The sequence below is a fragment of the Schistocerca americana genome, chromosome 4, assembly GCF_021461395.2.
Source record: "Schistocerca americana isolate TAMUIC-IGC-003095 chromosome 4, iqSchAmer2.1, whole genome shotgun sequence".
In the NCBI taxonomy this organism is placed as follows: domain Eukaryota; kingdom Metazoa; phylum Arthropoda; class Insecta; order Orthoptera; family Acrididae; genus Schistocerca; species Schistocerca americana.
In genome coordinates this window covers 276,770,066-276,787,553 of record NC_060122.1, presented here as the reverse complement: position 1 = coordinate 276,787,553, position 17,488 = coordinate 276,770,066, and the positions used below count along the sequence as shown (strand labels likewise).

At 39.6% G+C, this 17,488-nt stretch overlaps 1 protein-coding gene across 1 annotated transcript in view; it reads right to left on the bottom strand.

Moving 5' to 3' along the window:
• Positions 1 to 17,488, bottom strand: part of LOC124614059 (laminin subunit alpha) — a 402,758-nt gene that overhangs the window by 242,646 nt on the left and 142,624 nt on the right. Inside the window, exon 13 of the mRNA XM_047142894.1 lies at positions 351 to 509. Coding sequence (XP_046998850.1) covers positions 351 to 509 — 159 coding nt within the window. The remainder of the gene's footprint in view (positions 1 to 350; positions 510 to 17,488) is intronic.

Below are 17,488 nucleotides of genomic sequence, written 5' to 3'. Positions count from 1 at the left end.
AAGATGCATTTGGGGGAAAAACCTCACCTTATGAGAGGGTAAATTGGTATATAGACATCTATGACCAGGTCTGACTCGCAGGTCACAGTTTATACGTCTCTGTTATAGAGAGTCTGCTTGGCAAGCCACTTACAAATCTGAACCTATAAAGATTTTTATCTAAAACAAAATTGTCTGTGACTGCCTCACCATGTCCTGCTACCCTTATGAGGGACAATAATGGAGGAATAGCACAAGGTCAGTATGCAAGAACTCTACATATCACCCATCAGATGTACATTGTGTAACAAACATCTAAATCCCAACAAAACACAAAGAGCAGAATTTTCATAAACATATTTTCTACTCACCGCTGCAACCAAACAAGTTTTCTTCCTTCAAGTTGTATGTTCCATCCTTGCATTCATCACACCTTCTGGAACCCACAGATGTCTTGCAATAACATTGACCTGTTTTAGTGTCACAGACTCCAAGTCCACCCATAACACCAGGAAGATAGCAGTCACATTCTGTAAATATAAGAAAATTGAAGCTCAAATTCATTGTCATTTATGTGGATTTAGAGTTTGAAATGTTTATACAAAACAGAGAACAATAAATTGTTCCATAAATTTTATGTTTACATTCTCCTTTTTCTTTAGCCTCTTGAATCCCAGTCACTTCTTGTATTCAGGTAAAGGTGGTAATGTTATTATCTTTATCAGTGACAGGTCACTTAAAAGATCTTTAAGATCTGCCAAATCTGAACAGCTGCAATAATTACTATTTTACATGAACTACATTGGTAAGTTATGTAGCTTATTAACATTCCATCATGCCTCTAGGCACTTCTGCAGAGTTCCATTGTAAAGTTTACCATCAAAAGCAACTACACATTTTCTAAACAGTATTTGAGAAGTAATGTGACATACGTTTCTAGAGACACATTTTTTGATTTACCATTCAGTAATGCAATCTCCATGGTAAAGTGGCTAGCAATGCTAAAAACTGATGCAAGACTTACTGGTGACCACCTCACCTCAAATGTCTGACACCTCGTAAGAAACTATTTTAAGTAATAAGTAGTGACATTTAACATGCAAGTCAATGAAATGGTGTTAAGATGGGATACTTACAGAAGGCTTGGTGATACAGGACATTAGTACAACTTCAGTTGATGATTGGGAAAATGAAATCACATAAATTCACAAGTTTCAAAGAAAAAAAAAAAGAGCCAGTTAACTAAACTGATGAAAAAATTAATGAAGCCAAGCTATTTATGATTGCTTATACAAGGGTTGATAAATAGAATGTAAATGTTATTCTACAAGAATTGTAGGAGATCCAGAAACCAACAGATAAAAGAACAATACAAACTACATGCATTTCTTATATACTTTTCATGTTTTTAACAGAACAGTAAAGGTGCTTGTCACTCTTCAGGCCTTCCCAGAGAATATGTTCAATATATGGCTTTCAAACTGCTGTTGCATCACATTTTGTGTACCTCACAATGTTTCCTCAAGGCAAGTTTTGTAGATGTTTTCTTGATAAGCTTTCTACATGTTTTTGAGGGAACTGAGTTGGAATTTTCTAAGTTCCACCAAAATTTTGCCCCAGAAATGGGTTAAAAATGGAAAAAGCATTGGAAGAAATGGGATCTTTCTTTGGTTTTTTGCTTGTGACTGAGAAAAGACACCCTTTCCACAAAATTGACTGTTTATGAAAATAAATTAGTGTGAGTGACATTTTTCGTCAGACTGACATGTGGTGTATAGCACGTGTTGAAGTTAGCATGAATTCAAAGCTGAGGAGCTGGTCCATCTCAAGGCCTACCCCCTGCACCTTTATCATACTTGGTTCCACATCCATTGCCAAATTCCTTCCTCCAGTCGCATCACAGTGTTATTGGTGTGGTTGGTAGCTGACACCCGCCATGGTGGAGGGTAAGATGTTTGTGAGATGCCAATGACGTCCCTCCTGTTAACAGGGGGAAGGCTGGTCCTTTGTGTTGCTCTCCTGCACTGGAAGTTGTTTACAAATTCGCCCTCAGATGGTTGCTTAGGATGTATCTGCAATCGGTAAATTCAGTTTGAGTGTATACTATAGTCATTCATAATGAGTTATGAGTTCCAGTGAGACATTTGTTCTATGTAATGGTGTACTGGATGATAGGAGAAAAGTGTCACCACTTAGTACCAAAGTGGACTTGAAGAATGTTCTTGAAACAAGTAGAAAGAGGATGGATGGGATAGCTGCCCTTATGAAGGGCAAGACTGTGGTTAAGGTTCGTGAACCATGTTAAGGGTAGTATATTAACAAAAAATTAATTGCTGAGGAGGCTAAGAAGGTTATGGCTGGTTGCAGTCAAAAAAAAACTCTATCTGCTCAAGCAGATTTTGATTTCAGAACCAACTATTTTTGTGTGGCTTGGTTATTACGCCAGAATTTCTGGCTCAGTAAAATCAACTCCCAGCAATTGACGGAATTTAGTGTGTGTGTAAGCTTGGGCTGTGAGATACTGTTCTGTACCTTGCTGAGAGACAAAACAATGAATTAGGATGCTTAATAATATGTTGTATTGGGTCTGATCCTGATGTGGTTGTAGAAGGTGCACAAAGCCAAAGCAGGAAGGAAAAAAAAACAACAGGGATTGATGGCGCCATGCAGCAAATTTTTAACTACCTCAGTGAAAATGATGAGGAGAGTTAATTTTCCCTTCGGCAGTTAATAGTATCCACAGTGACTACCATCCTTAAGTCAAGACAGTAAAAGCTCAAGTGTTGAAGAACTAAGTGCTGCAGGGACTGCTTCATTGGTGAAGAAATCAGCTGTTGTTTGTTTCAAAACCAGTAGGTACAAAATTATTACAGATATGAACCATGGACCTTGCCGTTGGTGGGGAGGCTTGCGTGCCTTAGCGATACAGATAGCCGTACCATAGGTGCAACCACAATGGAGGGGCATCTGTTGAGAGGCCAGACAAACATGTGGTTCCTGAAGAGGGGCAGCAGCCTTTTCAGTAGTTGCAGGGGCAACAGTCTGGATAATTGACTGATCTGGCCTTGTAACACTAACCAAAACGGCCTTGCTGTGCTGGTACTGCGAACGGCTGAAAGCAAGGGGAAACTACAGCCGTAATTTTTCCCGAGGGCATGCAGCTTTACTGTATGATTAAATTATGATGGCGTCCTCTTGCGTAAAATATTCCGGAGGTAAAATAGTCCCCCATTCAGATCTCCGGGTGGGGACTACTCAAGAGGAAGTCATTATCAGGAGAAAGAAAACTGGCATTCTACGGATCGGAGTGTGGAATGTCAGATCCCTTCATCGGGCAGGTAGGTTAGAAAATTTAAAAAGGGAAATGGATAGGTTAAAGTTAGATATAGTGGGAATTAGTGAAGTTCGGTGGCAGGAGGAACAAGACTTTTGGTCAGGCGAATACAGGGTTATAAATACAAAATCAAATAGGTGTAATGCAGGAGTAGGTTTAATAAAGAATAAAAAAATAGGAGTGCGGGTAAGCTACTACAAAAAGCACAGTGAACGCATTTTTGTGGCCAAGACAGACACGAAGCCCTCACCTATTACAGTAGTACAAGTTTATATGCCAACTAGCTCTGCAGATGACGAAGAAATTGAAGAAATGTATGATGAAATAAAAGAAATTATTCACATAGAGAAGGGAGATGAAAATTCAATAGTCATGGGTGACTGGAATTCGGTAATAGGAAAAGGGAGAGAAGGAAACATAGTAGATGAATATGGATTGGGGGGAAGAAATGAAAGAGGAACCCACCTGGTAGAATTTTGCACAGAGCACAACTTAATCATAGCTAACACTTGGTTCAAGAATCATAAAAGAAGGTTGTATACATGGAAGAAGCCTGGAGATACTGACAGGTTTCAGATAGATTATATAATGGTAAGAAAGAGATTTAGAAACCAGGTTTTAAATTGTAAGACATTTCCAGGAGCAGATGTGGACTCTGACCACAATCTATTGGTTATGAACTGTAGATTAAAACTGAAGAAACTGCAAAAAGGTGGGAATTTAAGGAGATGGGACCTGGATAAACTGACTAAAGCAGAGGTTGTACAGAGTTTCAGGGAGGGCATAAGGGAACAATTGACAGGAATGGGGGTAAGAAATACAGTAGAAGAAGGATGGGTAGTTTTAAGGGATGAAGTAGTGAAGGCAGCAGAGGATAAAGTAGGTAAAAAGACGAGGGCTACTAGAAATCCTTGGGTAACAGAAGAAATATTGAAGTTAATTGATGAAAGGAGAAAATATAAAAATGCAGTAAATGAAGCAGGCAAAAAGGAATACAAATTTCTCAAAAATGAGATTGACATGAAGTGCAACATGGCTAAGCAGGGATGGCTAGAGGACAAATTTATGGATGTAGAGGCTTCCCTCACCAGGGGTAAGATAGATACTGTCTACAGGAAAATTAAAGAGACCTATGGAGAAAAGAGAACCACTTGCATGAATATCAAGAGCTCAGATGGAAACCCAGATCTAAGCAAAGAAGGGAAAGCAGAAAGGTGGAAGGAGTACATAGAGGGTGTATACAAGGGCGATGTACTTGAGGACAATATTGTGGAAATGGAAGAGGATGTAGATGAAGATGAAATGGGAGATATGATACTGCGTGAAAAGTTTGACAGAGCACTGAAAGACCTAAGTCGAAACAAGGCCCCGGGAGTAGACAACATTCCATTGGAACTACTGACAGCCTTGGGAGAGCCAGTCCTGACAAAACTCTACCATCTGGTGAGCAAGATATATGAGACAGGCAAAATACCCTCAGACTTCAACCAGGATATAATAATTCCAATCCCAAAGAAAGCAGGTGTTGACAGATGCGAAAAGTACCGAACTATTAGTTTAATAAGTCACGGCTGCAAAATACTAACACGAATTCTTTACAGGTGAATGGAAAAACTAGTAGAAACTGACCTCGGGGAAGATCAGTTTGGATTCCATAGAAATATTGGAACACGTGAGGCAATACTGAACCTACGACTTATCTTAGAAGCTAGATTAAGGAAAGGAAAATCTACATTTCTAGCAGTTGTAGACTTAGAGAAAGCTTTTGACAATGTTGACTGGAATACTCTCTTTCAAATTCTGAAGGTGGCAGGGGTAAAATACAGGGAGCGAAAGGCTATTTACAATTTGTACAGAAACCAGATGGCAGTTGTAAGAGTCAACGGACATGAAAGGGAAGCAGTGGTTGGGAAGGGAGTGAGACAGGGTTGTAGCCTATCTCCGATGTTATTCAATTTGCATATTGAGCAGGCAGTAAAGAAACCAAAAGAAAAATTAGGAGTAGGTATTAAAATCCAGGGAGAAGAAATAAAAACTTCGAGGTTCGCCGATGACATTGTAATTCTGTTAGAGACAGCAAAGGACTTGGAAGAGCAGTTGAATGGAATGGATAGTGTCTTGAAAGGAGGATATAAGATGAACATCAACAAAAGCAAAACGAGGATAATGGAATGTAGTCGAATTAAATGAGGTGATACTGAGGGAATTAGATTAGGAAATGAGACTCTTAAAGTAGTAAAGGAGTTTTGCTATTTGGGGAGCAAAATAACTGATGATGGTCGAAGTAGAGAGGATATAAAATGTAGACTGGCAATGGAAAGGAAAGCGTTTCAGAGGAAGAGAAATTTGTTAACATCAAGTGTAGATTTAAGTGTCAGGAAGTCGTTTCTGAAAGTATTTGTATGGAGTGTGGCCATGTATGGAAGTGAAACATGGACGATAAATAGTTTGGACAAGAAGAGAATAGAAGCTACAGAAGAATGCTGAAGATTAGATGGGTAGATCACATAACTAATGAGGAGTTATTGAATAGGATTGGGGAGAAGAGAAGTTTGTGGCACAACTTGACTAGAAGAAGGGATCGGTTGGTAGGACATGTTCTGAGGCATCAAGGGATCACCAATTTAGTATTGGAGGGCAGTGTGGAGGGTAATAATCATAGAGGGAGACCAAGAGATGAATACACTAAGCAGATTCAGAAGGATGTAGGTTGCAGTAGTTACTGGGAGATGAAGAAGCTTACACAGGATAGAGTAGCATGGAGAGCTGCATCAAACCAGTCTCAGGACTGAAGACCACAACAACAACAGTTGGTATCAATAAGGTCATCTCCAGAGGAAGAGCATCAACATGTTGTTGAAACAGAAGCAGACACACTTCTTGAAGATATGCAATTGGAGGTTTACAATCTACATCTACATCTACATCCATACTCCGCAAGCCACCTGATGGTGTGTGGCGGAGGGTACCTTGAGTACCTCTATCGGTTCTCCCTTCTATTCCAGTCTCATATTGTTCATGGAAAGAAGGATTGATGGTATGCCTCTGTGTGGGCTCTAATCTCTCTGATTTTATCCTCATGGTCTCTTTGCGAGATATACGTAGGAGGGAGCAATATACTGCTTGACTCTTCGGTGAAGGTATGTTCTCGAAACATTAACAAAACCCCGTACCGAGCTACTGAGCATCTCTCCTGCTGATTCTTCCACTGGAGTTTATCTATCATCTCCGTAACGCTTTCGTGATTACTAAATGATCCTGTAACGAAGCGCACTGCTCTCTGTTGGATCTTCTCTATCTCCTCTATCAACCCTATCTGGTACGGATCCCACACTGCTGAGCAATATTCAAGCAGTGGGCGAACAAGCGTACTGTAACCTACTACAATGTAAAGGAATATCCCCCTCCAGACCAGTTTCTTACAAAGAATGACGTCCTCATCCCTGTTACTGTCCAAAATTTCGTTAATTGACTCTCGATGAAGAAGAAGCGAGAAAACTTGAATAAATGGAAGACCAAAATTATGGCCACAGCACACAGCATGGTAGCACCTGTCAGACCTAACTCTTTCTTGTCACCATTGCAAGATGGCCTGACCACATTCCTCTGTAAGACATATGGCTGTCAGAAACTAATTGAGGTACTGTCTGCTTTTGAACACAGTGCCTGCCAAATAGAAGCAGTACACTGTGAGGTGTCAGCAATAGTGCCGAAGGAACTGGAATTTGACCATCCATGTCATTTCAATTTGTCTATGACAATGCTGACAACAACACTCAAACTCTTGATGGAAATAATAGTTTCCACGTAATAGCGTAAATGCACTGTACCACACAACATGAAGGTAAGCCGTATTTCACATTTTTGTTAGTGTTATAATTTCCCATGATCTCATTATTGTAACAAACACTCTAATTATTTACCCACTTTATGGTATGAACTAACATTAGTCGCCTATTATATTACTTAGCTGTAGCATACCCACCTACATATTCTCAATTTGCTTATGAATCAAGTAAAGATGGAGGCAATTGTGCACAAAGCATGAAGAAAATGAAACTTCTTTGATTATTCTTTATAATTGTTATAATAAGAATAACAAAATATTTTTATAGTTATTATTATTGTTACCAAATTCAAACTATAGCATAATTATCATGTCATTTACAAAAGTTATTTGGAATATCTTTTAATTGTAGGAGTGGTGAAAGCTTTCATTTTGCCAGTTGAATGAATGTCATAGCATACTGAAAGGTGAGGAGTTGGGTTTTGGTGGTGGTGCCCAAAATTACACTAACTTCAACATGTTCTATACACCATATGTGTGATCTGATGAAAGTACACATAAAAACCTATTTTGTGGAAAATTTTACACTCTTTTTTTCACAGTCACCTCAACCAAAAAAATGGGTCATTTCTAAGTTACAAGTGAAAAACCAAAAAGTCCCAAATTTTTGTGTTTTTTTCCATTTTTCACCTAACTATCAGTAGAAATTTTGATGGGATTTTGAAAATTCGGATTCAACACTGACAAAAACATCTAGAAGCATTGTCAAAAAAGCTTCTACAAAACTTTCCTCTTACAGTCATCATTTGACTGGACTACTACTCAACATTGACAAGTGGCTGTCTGTTACTGTTGGCAGATAGCAATGGCCAGTGTCCTCACTGTTATTGGTCTGTTATGGAGGTGGCCTGTTATGGAGGACCTGTTTGAAAGCCACACACGCATGATCAAATTGCTTGCAGACAAATGACAGTAGCATGCTCAGAGGCCCTACTGCTAACTGCGCTGTGGCCTCCTGTCCATGTGCCAGTTAACCATTGCTGTTGCCTACTGTTGCTAAGGCCAGGAGTTAAAAGATAACACAGTGAAAGATCCATTTAGCAACAGACTGAAGTCAAAAAAAGAGTTTCCTCAGAACAATTGAAGCAATTGCATTGGCACCTTCTACCTACTGCATAGAATAGTGGCAAAACAAGACACCCAGAGGACATATCCCAAATCAAAAGAAAGATTTTGCTGGTTTTCAACTAGCGTATCAGAAGTGAAAGGACTTGAATAGACTGAAAACTAGATTCATGCAGTGCAAACAGAACTTGAAGTGATGGGGAATGTGAAGGATTTCAAATTGCAAATCTCCTCTTGACCACCCAAAGTTACCTGTAACCTGCAAACTGGCCAACCTAATTTCAGCAAATGCCTCAAGAATCAACACTGCCAAATTCTGGGCATCAAAATCCATATTATATGTATAAGACCTTTGTACAACCTGTAAAGACATTGTAGATAAACTGACTAACAAAAAGAGTGAAGCACACAGGACACATGGTCAGACATCAGTGTGAACCTGCTGAGTACCCTTGTGAGACAGCATTTTCAGCACCTAACAGAATTTGATAGGACCTCATGGTGGGTCTCCATTTGACAGCCAGTCAAATCGTTCAATATTGATATTGTAGAGCATTTAGGTGTTATAGGTGGCCAGGCAATGGAATGCATGGAATATGAGGACGTGTATTCATCAAGGTTCTGGTTGACTTTGTCTGACGCCCATAATGGATGATTGCCAGACTGTGCACCAAACACATTATAACCCTTCACAGGTGCATCTGCCATCCAACAACAAATAATGAACTCCCTGAAACATTCCGTGTCATCTCACCATCGGTCAGGGACTTGCAGCAGCTGGACTAGGGAATTACCATCCCATGTTTAGGCTGCCAATTATGACAATACAAATGGCTGTTTCTGAATGGTTCTATGACTGGGAAGGGACTGCTGGTGAATGGCATCACATTGCATTCAGCATTGAATACCAGTCCTGCAGTACCCCAGATAGTCAGCTACTATGGCAGTGCTGTGGGAAGAGGTCCTATTCTTCTATAGTTTTTAAGAGATAAAGAGGTATTACTCCTGGCACTATGGTGTGGGGAGCCACCAGATATGACTTAAGATCACAGCTGCTAGTGACTGACGGAACTCTGATGGCTCAATAGTACGTCATGGACAATCTGCATCCTCATGTGTTCCCTCTCATGTGACACTACTGTTATGCCATTTTTCAACATACCACTTAGAACTACACGTAACAAAATGAGTACGCAGCTTAAATGGATAACACTAGGTACAAAAATTTCTAATGCCAAGTAGAGGCAAATCCACTATGACCTGAAATATAACAAAACTAAGCATTTTACTGAGTATGTTACACATTACAAAGCTATGTTTAAAAATCTGTAAAGACATCCACACAAACATAAACAATAAGTTCATTTTACAAAATAAAAGTAAGACAAAGACAGTGTGGTTGGCTGTCACATCAATGTTGGACATCACAGTTAATAGTCACTAATCATCTGTGATCAAAGTAAATGATAGCCTAATTGTAAAACAGTCACAAATATCAGATTGTTGACATGAATTCTTCATAAATGTGGCAAAGACAGATGTTGATGTAGCAGAGCATCAGAGTAAAAATAATTCTTTTGGACTTCACTAAAAAGCTGAATGTTTCACAGATTTAATCCTAGAATGGTCAGGCTGGCTCTGTGAGACCCCACTAGTTTTCGTCTTACTGAATTTATATTCTTACAGTTGCTGATCTGACTCGAGTACTCTGCTAACTTCCTGAAACACAAGCGAGAAAGCATGTACATTGTGAATGAGGTTTTGCTTTGTTTGGTCATCATTTTCAGGATTTGTTTTGTTTACTCATTGTCTGAGAGTCTTCCAAAAAGCATTTGGGTCTGTCAGATCCAGCCTGACCATTTATGTTACTAATTTCTGCCAGAGTGTTCCTATTTTTATACTGATGTAGGCCTATCATTGAGTTACTTTGCACACTATTTGTAATGTCCTAAAACTAAATTATCATTGTCAATCGTTTACAATATAAAATAGTAAGAGAAAATATTTCATACAGTGAAATTTACTCAGTTCTGATGCAGACTCAGACTTTGAAATAAACGATGAGCACAACAGAAATAGTGAAATAAGTTGAGGTGTAGAGGAAGATGTTCCACCTTCATCAGCACCAATGCAGCTACATTGTTGAATTGTGTACAACTCCTGTAGCTGGTCACCTATGCACTTTTATAAAGGAAGGAATAGAGCAATTAAATGGAGAAAAACTTGTTTCCCGAACAAGCGTTTGAATAAGATGTCACAACATAGTTCCCATGCATTTGCCTGGAAGCATTCCACCTGAGATGGATGTACATTCACCATTAGAACCATGGCAGCTATTTTTCGGCAATCCGCTGATTGATTTAATTCTTGAATCAACCAATATCTAGATTGATTCAGTTTGAAATAATTATACAAGTGACCCAAATATGGCTAGGCTTGCAAGTTTTGATGAACTGAAAACATATTTTGGCCTACTTTACTTAACTGGAAAACTGCTTGATAGTAAAATGAATATTGAAGACTTTCGGAATACAGATGGGATCGGAATAGAAATCTTTCAAGCAAGTATGTCATTGAAAAGGTTCAGATTTTTGACTTACTGTATCAGGTTTGACAACATCCATATGAGGGAAGAAAGAAAATCACAAGATAATCTTGCTACCATAAGATCCATTCTTGATATGTTTGTCTCCAAATGCGATGTATATTTTGCTCCAGCAAAACAATGACTGTACGAAGACAATAATAAGGCAGAAAATGTTGTTTTGCATCTTGTAAACCCAGCAAAAGGGTCTGGAATAAATATGACAATAGACCATCGGTTTACTTCTTACCCAATCGTCAAAAAAGTACTACAAGAAAAGAATATTACTGTCATTGGTGTGTTAAAAAATATACCTGAAATTCCAGTTGAGTTTTTGCCCAAACAATCTAAAAAAGACTGCACAAGTATGATTGGATTTCAGGAAGATGTCACATTACTTGCATATGTACCAAACTGAAACAAATCAGTACTGCTTATTTTGTCAATCCACCATGATGATGAAATTGACAGTGACAGCGGCGAAAAGAAAAATGCAAGTATAATAACATACTACAGCAAAACAAAGGGTGTCGTAGATGCCAATGATGCTATGTGTGGTGAATATACTGCTGCTAGAGTCACATGACAGAGGACTCTCTATTCCTTTTTTCACTAGTTGAACATTTCAGCTCTCAAAGGCTACATTGTATTCAAAGCAAACAAAAGCATTTGAGTTAGAACAGAATAGCACAGAACCCTAGGAAAGTCTCTCATAACACCATACTTGACAATGTTTGCAACCAAGTCAAACCTCCCATGCAAAATTCACAGGATTGTCTCTAACCTCTCCAGCACCAAAGAGCAAACAATAGTTGAAGGTCTACATCCAGGGAAAAGGGGAAGAGGCTACAAATGCAAGGACAGCAAAACTAAATATATCTGCAAAGTTTGCAAGGTGTAGTTATGCTTAGTGCATGCTGAAATGGTTTATGCCAACTGTCTTGAAAAATGATGGTTTTAGAGGACGATATCTCACAAACTGTTCATTTACTCATTTTCTATTTATATAATAAAAATTCAACGTTTTTACTTATTAGTTCTACAACTTATTAATATTTATATTCGTATTTCAATCAAATTTAATTTAATTTCCAGTTTACTTGCATTGAGTGATGCAAAGAAGTATGTTTTTCAGGTTTTTTTATAATTATTGTATAATTCATAAACTTAAAATAGCACCCCATACTATCACACCAGATGATACGCCAGTATGGCGATGATGAATACACACTTCCAATGTGCGTTCACCACGATGTCGCCAAACATGGATGCGACCATCATGATGCTGTAAACAGAACCTGGATTCGTCCGAAAAAATGATGTTTTGCCATTCGTGCACCCAGGTTCATCATTGAGTACACCATCGCAGGTGCTCCTGTCTGTGATGCAGTGTCAAGGGTAACCGCAGCTATGGTCTCCAAGCTGATAGTCCATGCAGCTGCAAACATCATCGAACTGTTCGTGCAGATGGTTGTTGTCTTGCAAACGTCCCCATCTGTTGACTCAGGGATAGAGACGTGGCTGCACGATCCATTACAGCCATGTGGATAAGATGCCTGTCGTTTCGACTGCTAGTGATACGAGGCTGTTGGGATCCAGCATGGCATTCCGTATTATCCTCCTGAACCCACCGATTCCATATTCTGCAAACAGTCATTGGATCTCGACCAATGTGAGCAGCAATGTCATGATACGACACAATCGTGATAGGCTACAATCCGACCTTTATCAAAGTTGGAAACGCGATGGTACGCATTTCTCCCCCTTACACGAGGCATCACAACGTTTCACCAGGCAACGCCGGTCAACAGCTGTTTGTGTATGAGAAATTGGTTGGAAACTTTCCTCATGTTAGCACGTTGTAGATGTTGCCACCGGCGCCAACCTTGTATGAATGCTCTGAAAGGCTAATCATTTGCATATCACAGCATCTTCTTCCTGTCGGTTAAATTTCGTGTCTGTAGCACGTCATCTTCATGGTGTAGCAGTTTTAATGGCCAGTAGTGTATAGTGTTTGTCACTTGTTATAAGTGTTTCATTTATTGGGTGCCACAGACCCAGCCTGACCATTCCTGAAACTATTTTTTGCCTGACCATTCTAGGGTTAAAAGGAAAATGTCTCAATACATGTGTGTCATCCAAAGAGTGAGATTGGTACCTGGTGATGAAACCACAAGTACATAAAGTTACTGCCAGATGCAGTGATGAATAAGTGAAGTCGGCATAGACACCCCCATGAGTTTCCATTCAACACCGCATCAGCATGATTGCTTACATCTGAGCACAGTGCTGCTCAGCACAGCCTGCAGTAGTCAACACCAATGATGACAGCATTATCTCTCTCTGTTGTATTAGACAGAACTCCGCATAAATGTTTATTATCAATTGTATTCTGTGAGAAGAGCTTAGTGTCTTCTTCTGTATCAAGAGATACATTAATGTTCAGTGACAGAAACAAATACTCATGACATTCCTGTGGACATGGATTGTTACAAAGTTAAGTATTTCATTTTGTTCAAGTTATGATAAGGTGATCTAATATTTTATGTGCTGTAGTGTCATCTCAGCCTCTCCCAGGGTAAAGCTAAGAACCCATCACTATGCTGATGAGCATTATTTAGTGAGGTAAAACAAATGTTGTTTGTACAGACTTCACTAGCCTAATTACAAAGGCAGCAATGCTGTGTACATGTTGTAACTATGCATTGCCTGCCCTGTGTTTGTCTTATGTATTTTGATTTTTTTGTGTGTCAAATAAAGTGTTAAGCATCTCTGAGCTGCCACAGGAATTGTCTCTAAACAAAAATCTGTTCAGTTTCAGGAGCAGCAGATGGAATGCCTGCTGCTCAGTGTCCAACAGATGACTACATTACTATCACAGCAAGCAGCACCATCACTGGTTTCTGTGCCCATGATTCACCCATTCAGTGGTAACAAAGAGGATGGTCAGAATATCTGGTGCAGATGGAGGCCCATTTTATGCATACAATATTACAGGTATGGCGCACAATGCTTTTCTGCTTTCAATGGTCAGAGCATAAGTATACTGTCGGCATTTAAAACTGTACCCTGATTCTTGTCCAGAAACTATTAGTTATGGCGAACTTGTCAAGCTGCTCAACGAATGATGCTCAAATGAATGTCAGTGCAGCAAGGTTTAAATTTTTTGCGGCTAAAGAAGCAGCCTGCATGAACCTTAAAACAGTGGATTGCCAAACTTAGATGGCTTACATGACATTGCAGGTTTAAGTGTTCTTGTGGACTCAGTTATAGTGATGTTGTGTTATGTGATGCAGCCATGCAAAATGTATCAGGTGCACATATTCGCACTGCTGTTCTCAAATTGATGCATCCCAATTTGGAAACAGTTCTGTCTATTGTGGAAACTCAAATTACTATGGACACGACAGAGATCAATTTTGAGGCTCCATGTGTTCCCATTGTCAAAAGTGCATAATCACTCAGTCTAAGGTTCATGCTCGTGTTAAACTGAATGAAATAAAGCAGAGACTAATAGTAAATGTAAAGGTAGAAACTCATAGTCTTGTGCAACATGAAATGTATTACAGAAAACTGTGAGGAAGTCTTGTCCTCAGTGCTTTTCAAATCATGATAGAAAAGATTTTCAGTGTCGTGACACAAAGTATTTCCAGTTTGGTAGGCAAGATCATAATCGAACAGTCTGTTTACAAGGCAGCCCAAGCTTGGGTCAGGGCCAGCGTAGGGCAGGCTCATGGCTTCACCGAAGCAATCAACAAGTGCATGTTGTGTCTGCATTACCATTAGAGACAGCACAAGTGAAGGCTCACATTTCTGTGTCACAGAAATCTTCTGCTGTAGTACAAAGACAGAAGAACAAACTTTTTCTGCAATTAAGACTACCTTGAAAGACAGTTAAATTTTAGTTACACACAGGTGCATTTGTTTCCCTTATCAGTAAAGACACATATGAAAGGATCGGCAGTCCACAGCTACAGAAGTCTACGTCTGTTTTGTCTGTCTATAACAAACATGACACACCAGTGCTTGGTGTGTGTAGTTTGCCATAAATTTTTGTACCATCACAAAATGTGCTTTACTCAATAAATAAATAAATATACATTATGTAATCAGTTAGAGGAACAAAGCAGACGATTTTGGTTTATACATATTTGATGTGTTCAGTCTGTGCATATGAGATAGTGTGTTCAAAGTCAGTGTTTCAGTGTCACATGATTGTTTCTAACTTGTGCAGTAAGTACAGTGAACTGTTTGAATCAGGTTTAGGAAGGAATAAAGGTTTTGAAGTGCACAACACTGTTAAAGACAATGTGCAACCATTATTTTTGCTTGCAAGACCAGTCCCCCATGCAATACATGACTGAGTTGTTCAGGATGGAAAGACAATGGGGTTATCCAACCAATTTCTGAAAGTCAGTGGGCCTCACCTTTGGTCATTCTCAAAAATTTATCAGGAGGTTTACATTTGTGTGTTGATTTTAAAGCCACAGTAAAACCACAAACTGTCTTGCATTCCTTTCCTCTTCCACAACCGGAGAAATTAATGGTCAGATTGGAACAGGGCAGATCAGACTGACTCACATGAGGCATGCTTACAGTTACTGCTGGATGAGCAGCCCATGTGAAATTTTGTGATCAACACTCCCCTGGGTTTGTTCCAGTTTCAAAACTACTGTTTGGAAGTGCTTCAGCTCCTGTTATTTTACACTGGATCGTGGATGAACAATTAATAGCAAAAGTCCTTTCCAGTACAAAGCATCTGGACAATACTGTTGTCACAGGTCGTACATCTGCTGCTGAACATTTGACAAATTTAGACAACTTATTTCAATTTCTTTCTGCAGGTGGCTCAAAGCGCAACAAGAAAAAGTGCTCCTTCTTCAGCAAAGAACTTTGATGATTTGCACTTGTCTGTGATTAATGATCTGCCATCACCCTGTAACATTATGGAACTCCAAGCTGGCATGGGGAAGCTTTTTTATCATATTAAATTCACTGCAAACACTGCATAGATTGCTGTTCTGCTAAACTGGCTGTGCCAGAAAGTTGTTCCCTTTGTGTGGTCTCAAGACCGTCAAAATGCAATACAGCAATTAAAGGACATGTAAGTCATCGTTGTTTGACTCATTTTGATCCAGATAAGCCTGTTGTGTCAGCTGTGGATGCATCTTCTTACGGGATTGGAGCTGTGCACTCCCATAGAATAGGTTCTGCTGACAGGCCTATTGCTTTTGCCTCAAAAGACCTTAACAAAGCACAGCATAATTACAGTCAGCTTGAAAAAGAAGGGTTCACCCTTATCTATGGTGTTACAAAGTTACACCATTTGCACAGTTGGAAGCTATACAGATCATCAGCCTTTAATGGACCCGTTCAATCCTTCCAACCCTGTCCCATCACAGACAGCACAAAAACTGTAACGATTGGGACTGATATTGTCTAATTATCTGCTTGAGTTGTTGTACAGGCCCACTGCCAAACATTCAAATGCTGACTTGTTGTCTTGGTTACTGGTCAGTCATCTGAGGAAACATGATATTAAATCAATACTCAGGATTTTGAAAGTCTTCAAAATTTTCCTTTCAATTTTCAGCATACTGCCACAGCAACTGCTTCTGACACAGCACTTCAGGTTATTTCTGCAGTATGTGTTCCATGGGTGGCTGCGTAGTTTGAAAGAAATTCCCTTCTCAGTGGCAACATTGCTATTTTTTTACATCATCACATGCTATGCACATGATCAGGTGTTCTGCTGTTGCATACACAGAATGACACTGCATGTGTTGTGATTCCTCATTCCTTCCAGTAGGAAGCTTTGTTTTTATTGCCTCAAGGTCACTTGGGAGACGTCATTGAACTTGGCAGGGCATCGACGCCCAGACTGAGCAAATGACATCTCGTTCCAAGGTTTGTGCAGAACATCAATCAGCTCCACTACAATTCTTCTATGAGTGGCCACGTACATCCAGACCGTGGCACTGCATCCATACTGATTTCACAAGTCCATTCTGGAATGCATGATAGTTTTTGGTGACAGAACATACAGTAAATTTCCTTTTGTTGTCCCCATGATATCCACCAATACTGTAAATATAGTATCGGCTTTGTCTTCATTTTTTGTCTTCAAGGTTTTCCTCAAATCCTTGTTTCGGACAATGGACTGCTATTCACGTCAGCTGATTTGCAACAGTCTTGTGGTGCCAACTACACATACCATGTGACTACTACTCCTTTTCACCCTCAGTCTAATGGTGAAGCTGAACGGATAGTTCAAAAGTTCAAAATTCACATGGAGAAATACGTTGCTACCACACAGGGGAGCAAGCCTCAAAGATTTTTCTTTCTTCTAACCACTCCTTGCCTCTTGATGGGAAGTCACCAGTAGGATTATTAAACGATTGTTGCCACCAAACCCCACTGCATCTTCTGCGGCTGCCACAAAAACAATTCAATACAGAAGGTCAGACAAAATTTCAGCTGCAGAGTGGCCTCCTTAAATACTTTTGGTAAGAAACAGCATTGGGAGCATGGTGTCATAACAAAAACCTTAGGACCTTCTTGTTACATCATACAAGGTTCCACTCTGCTGCATCAGTTTCAGCAGAATGATCTGTGGTGCTCTTACATTTATGTCAGTGGTTCTGCCCACATATCCAACACCCCGCTGGTCTCCACAACA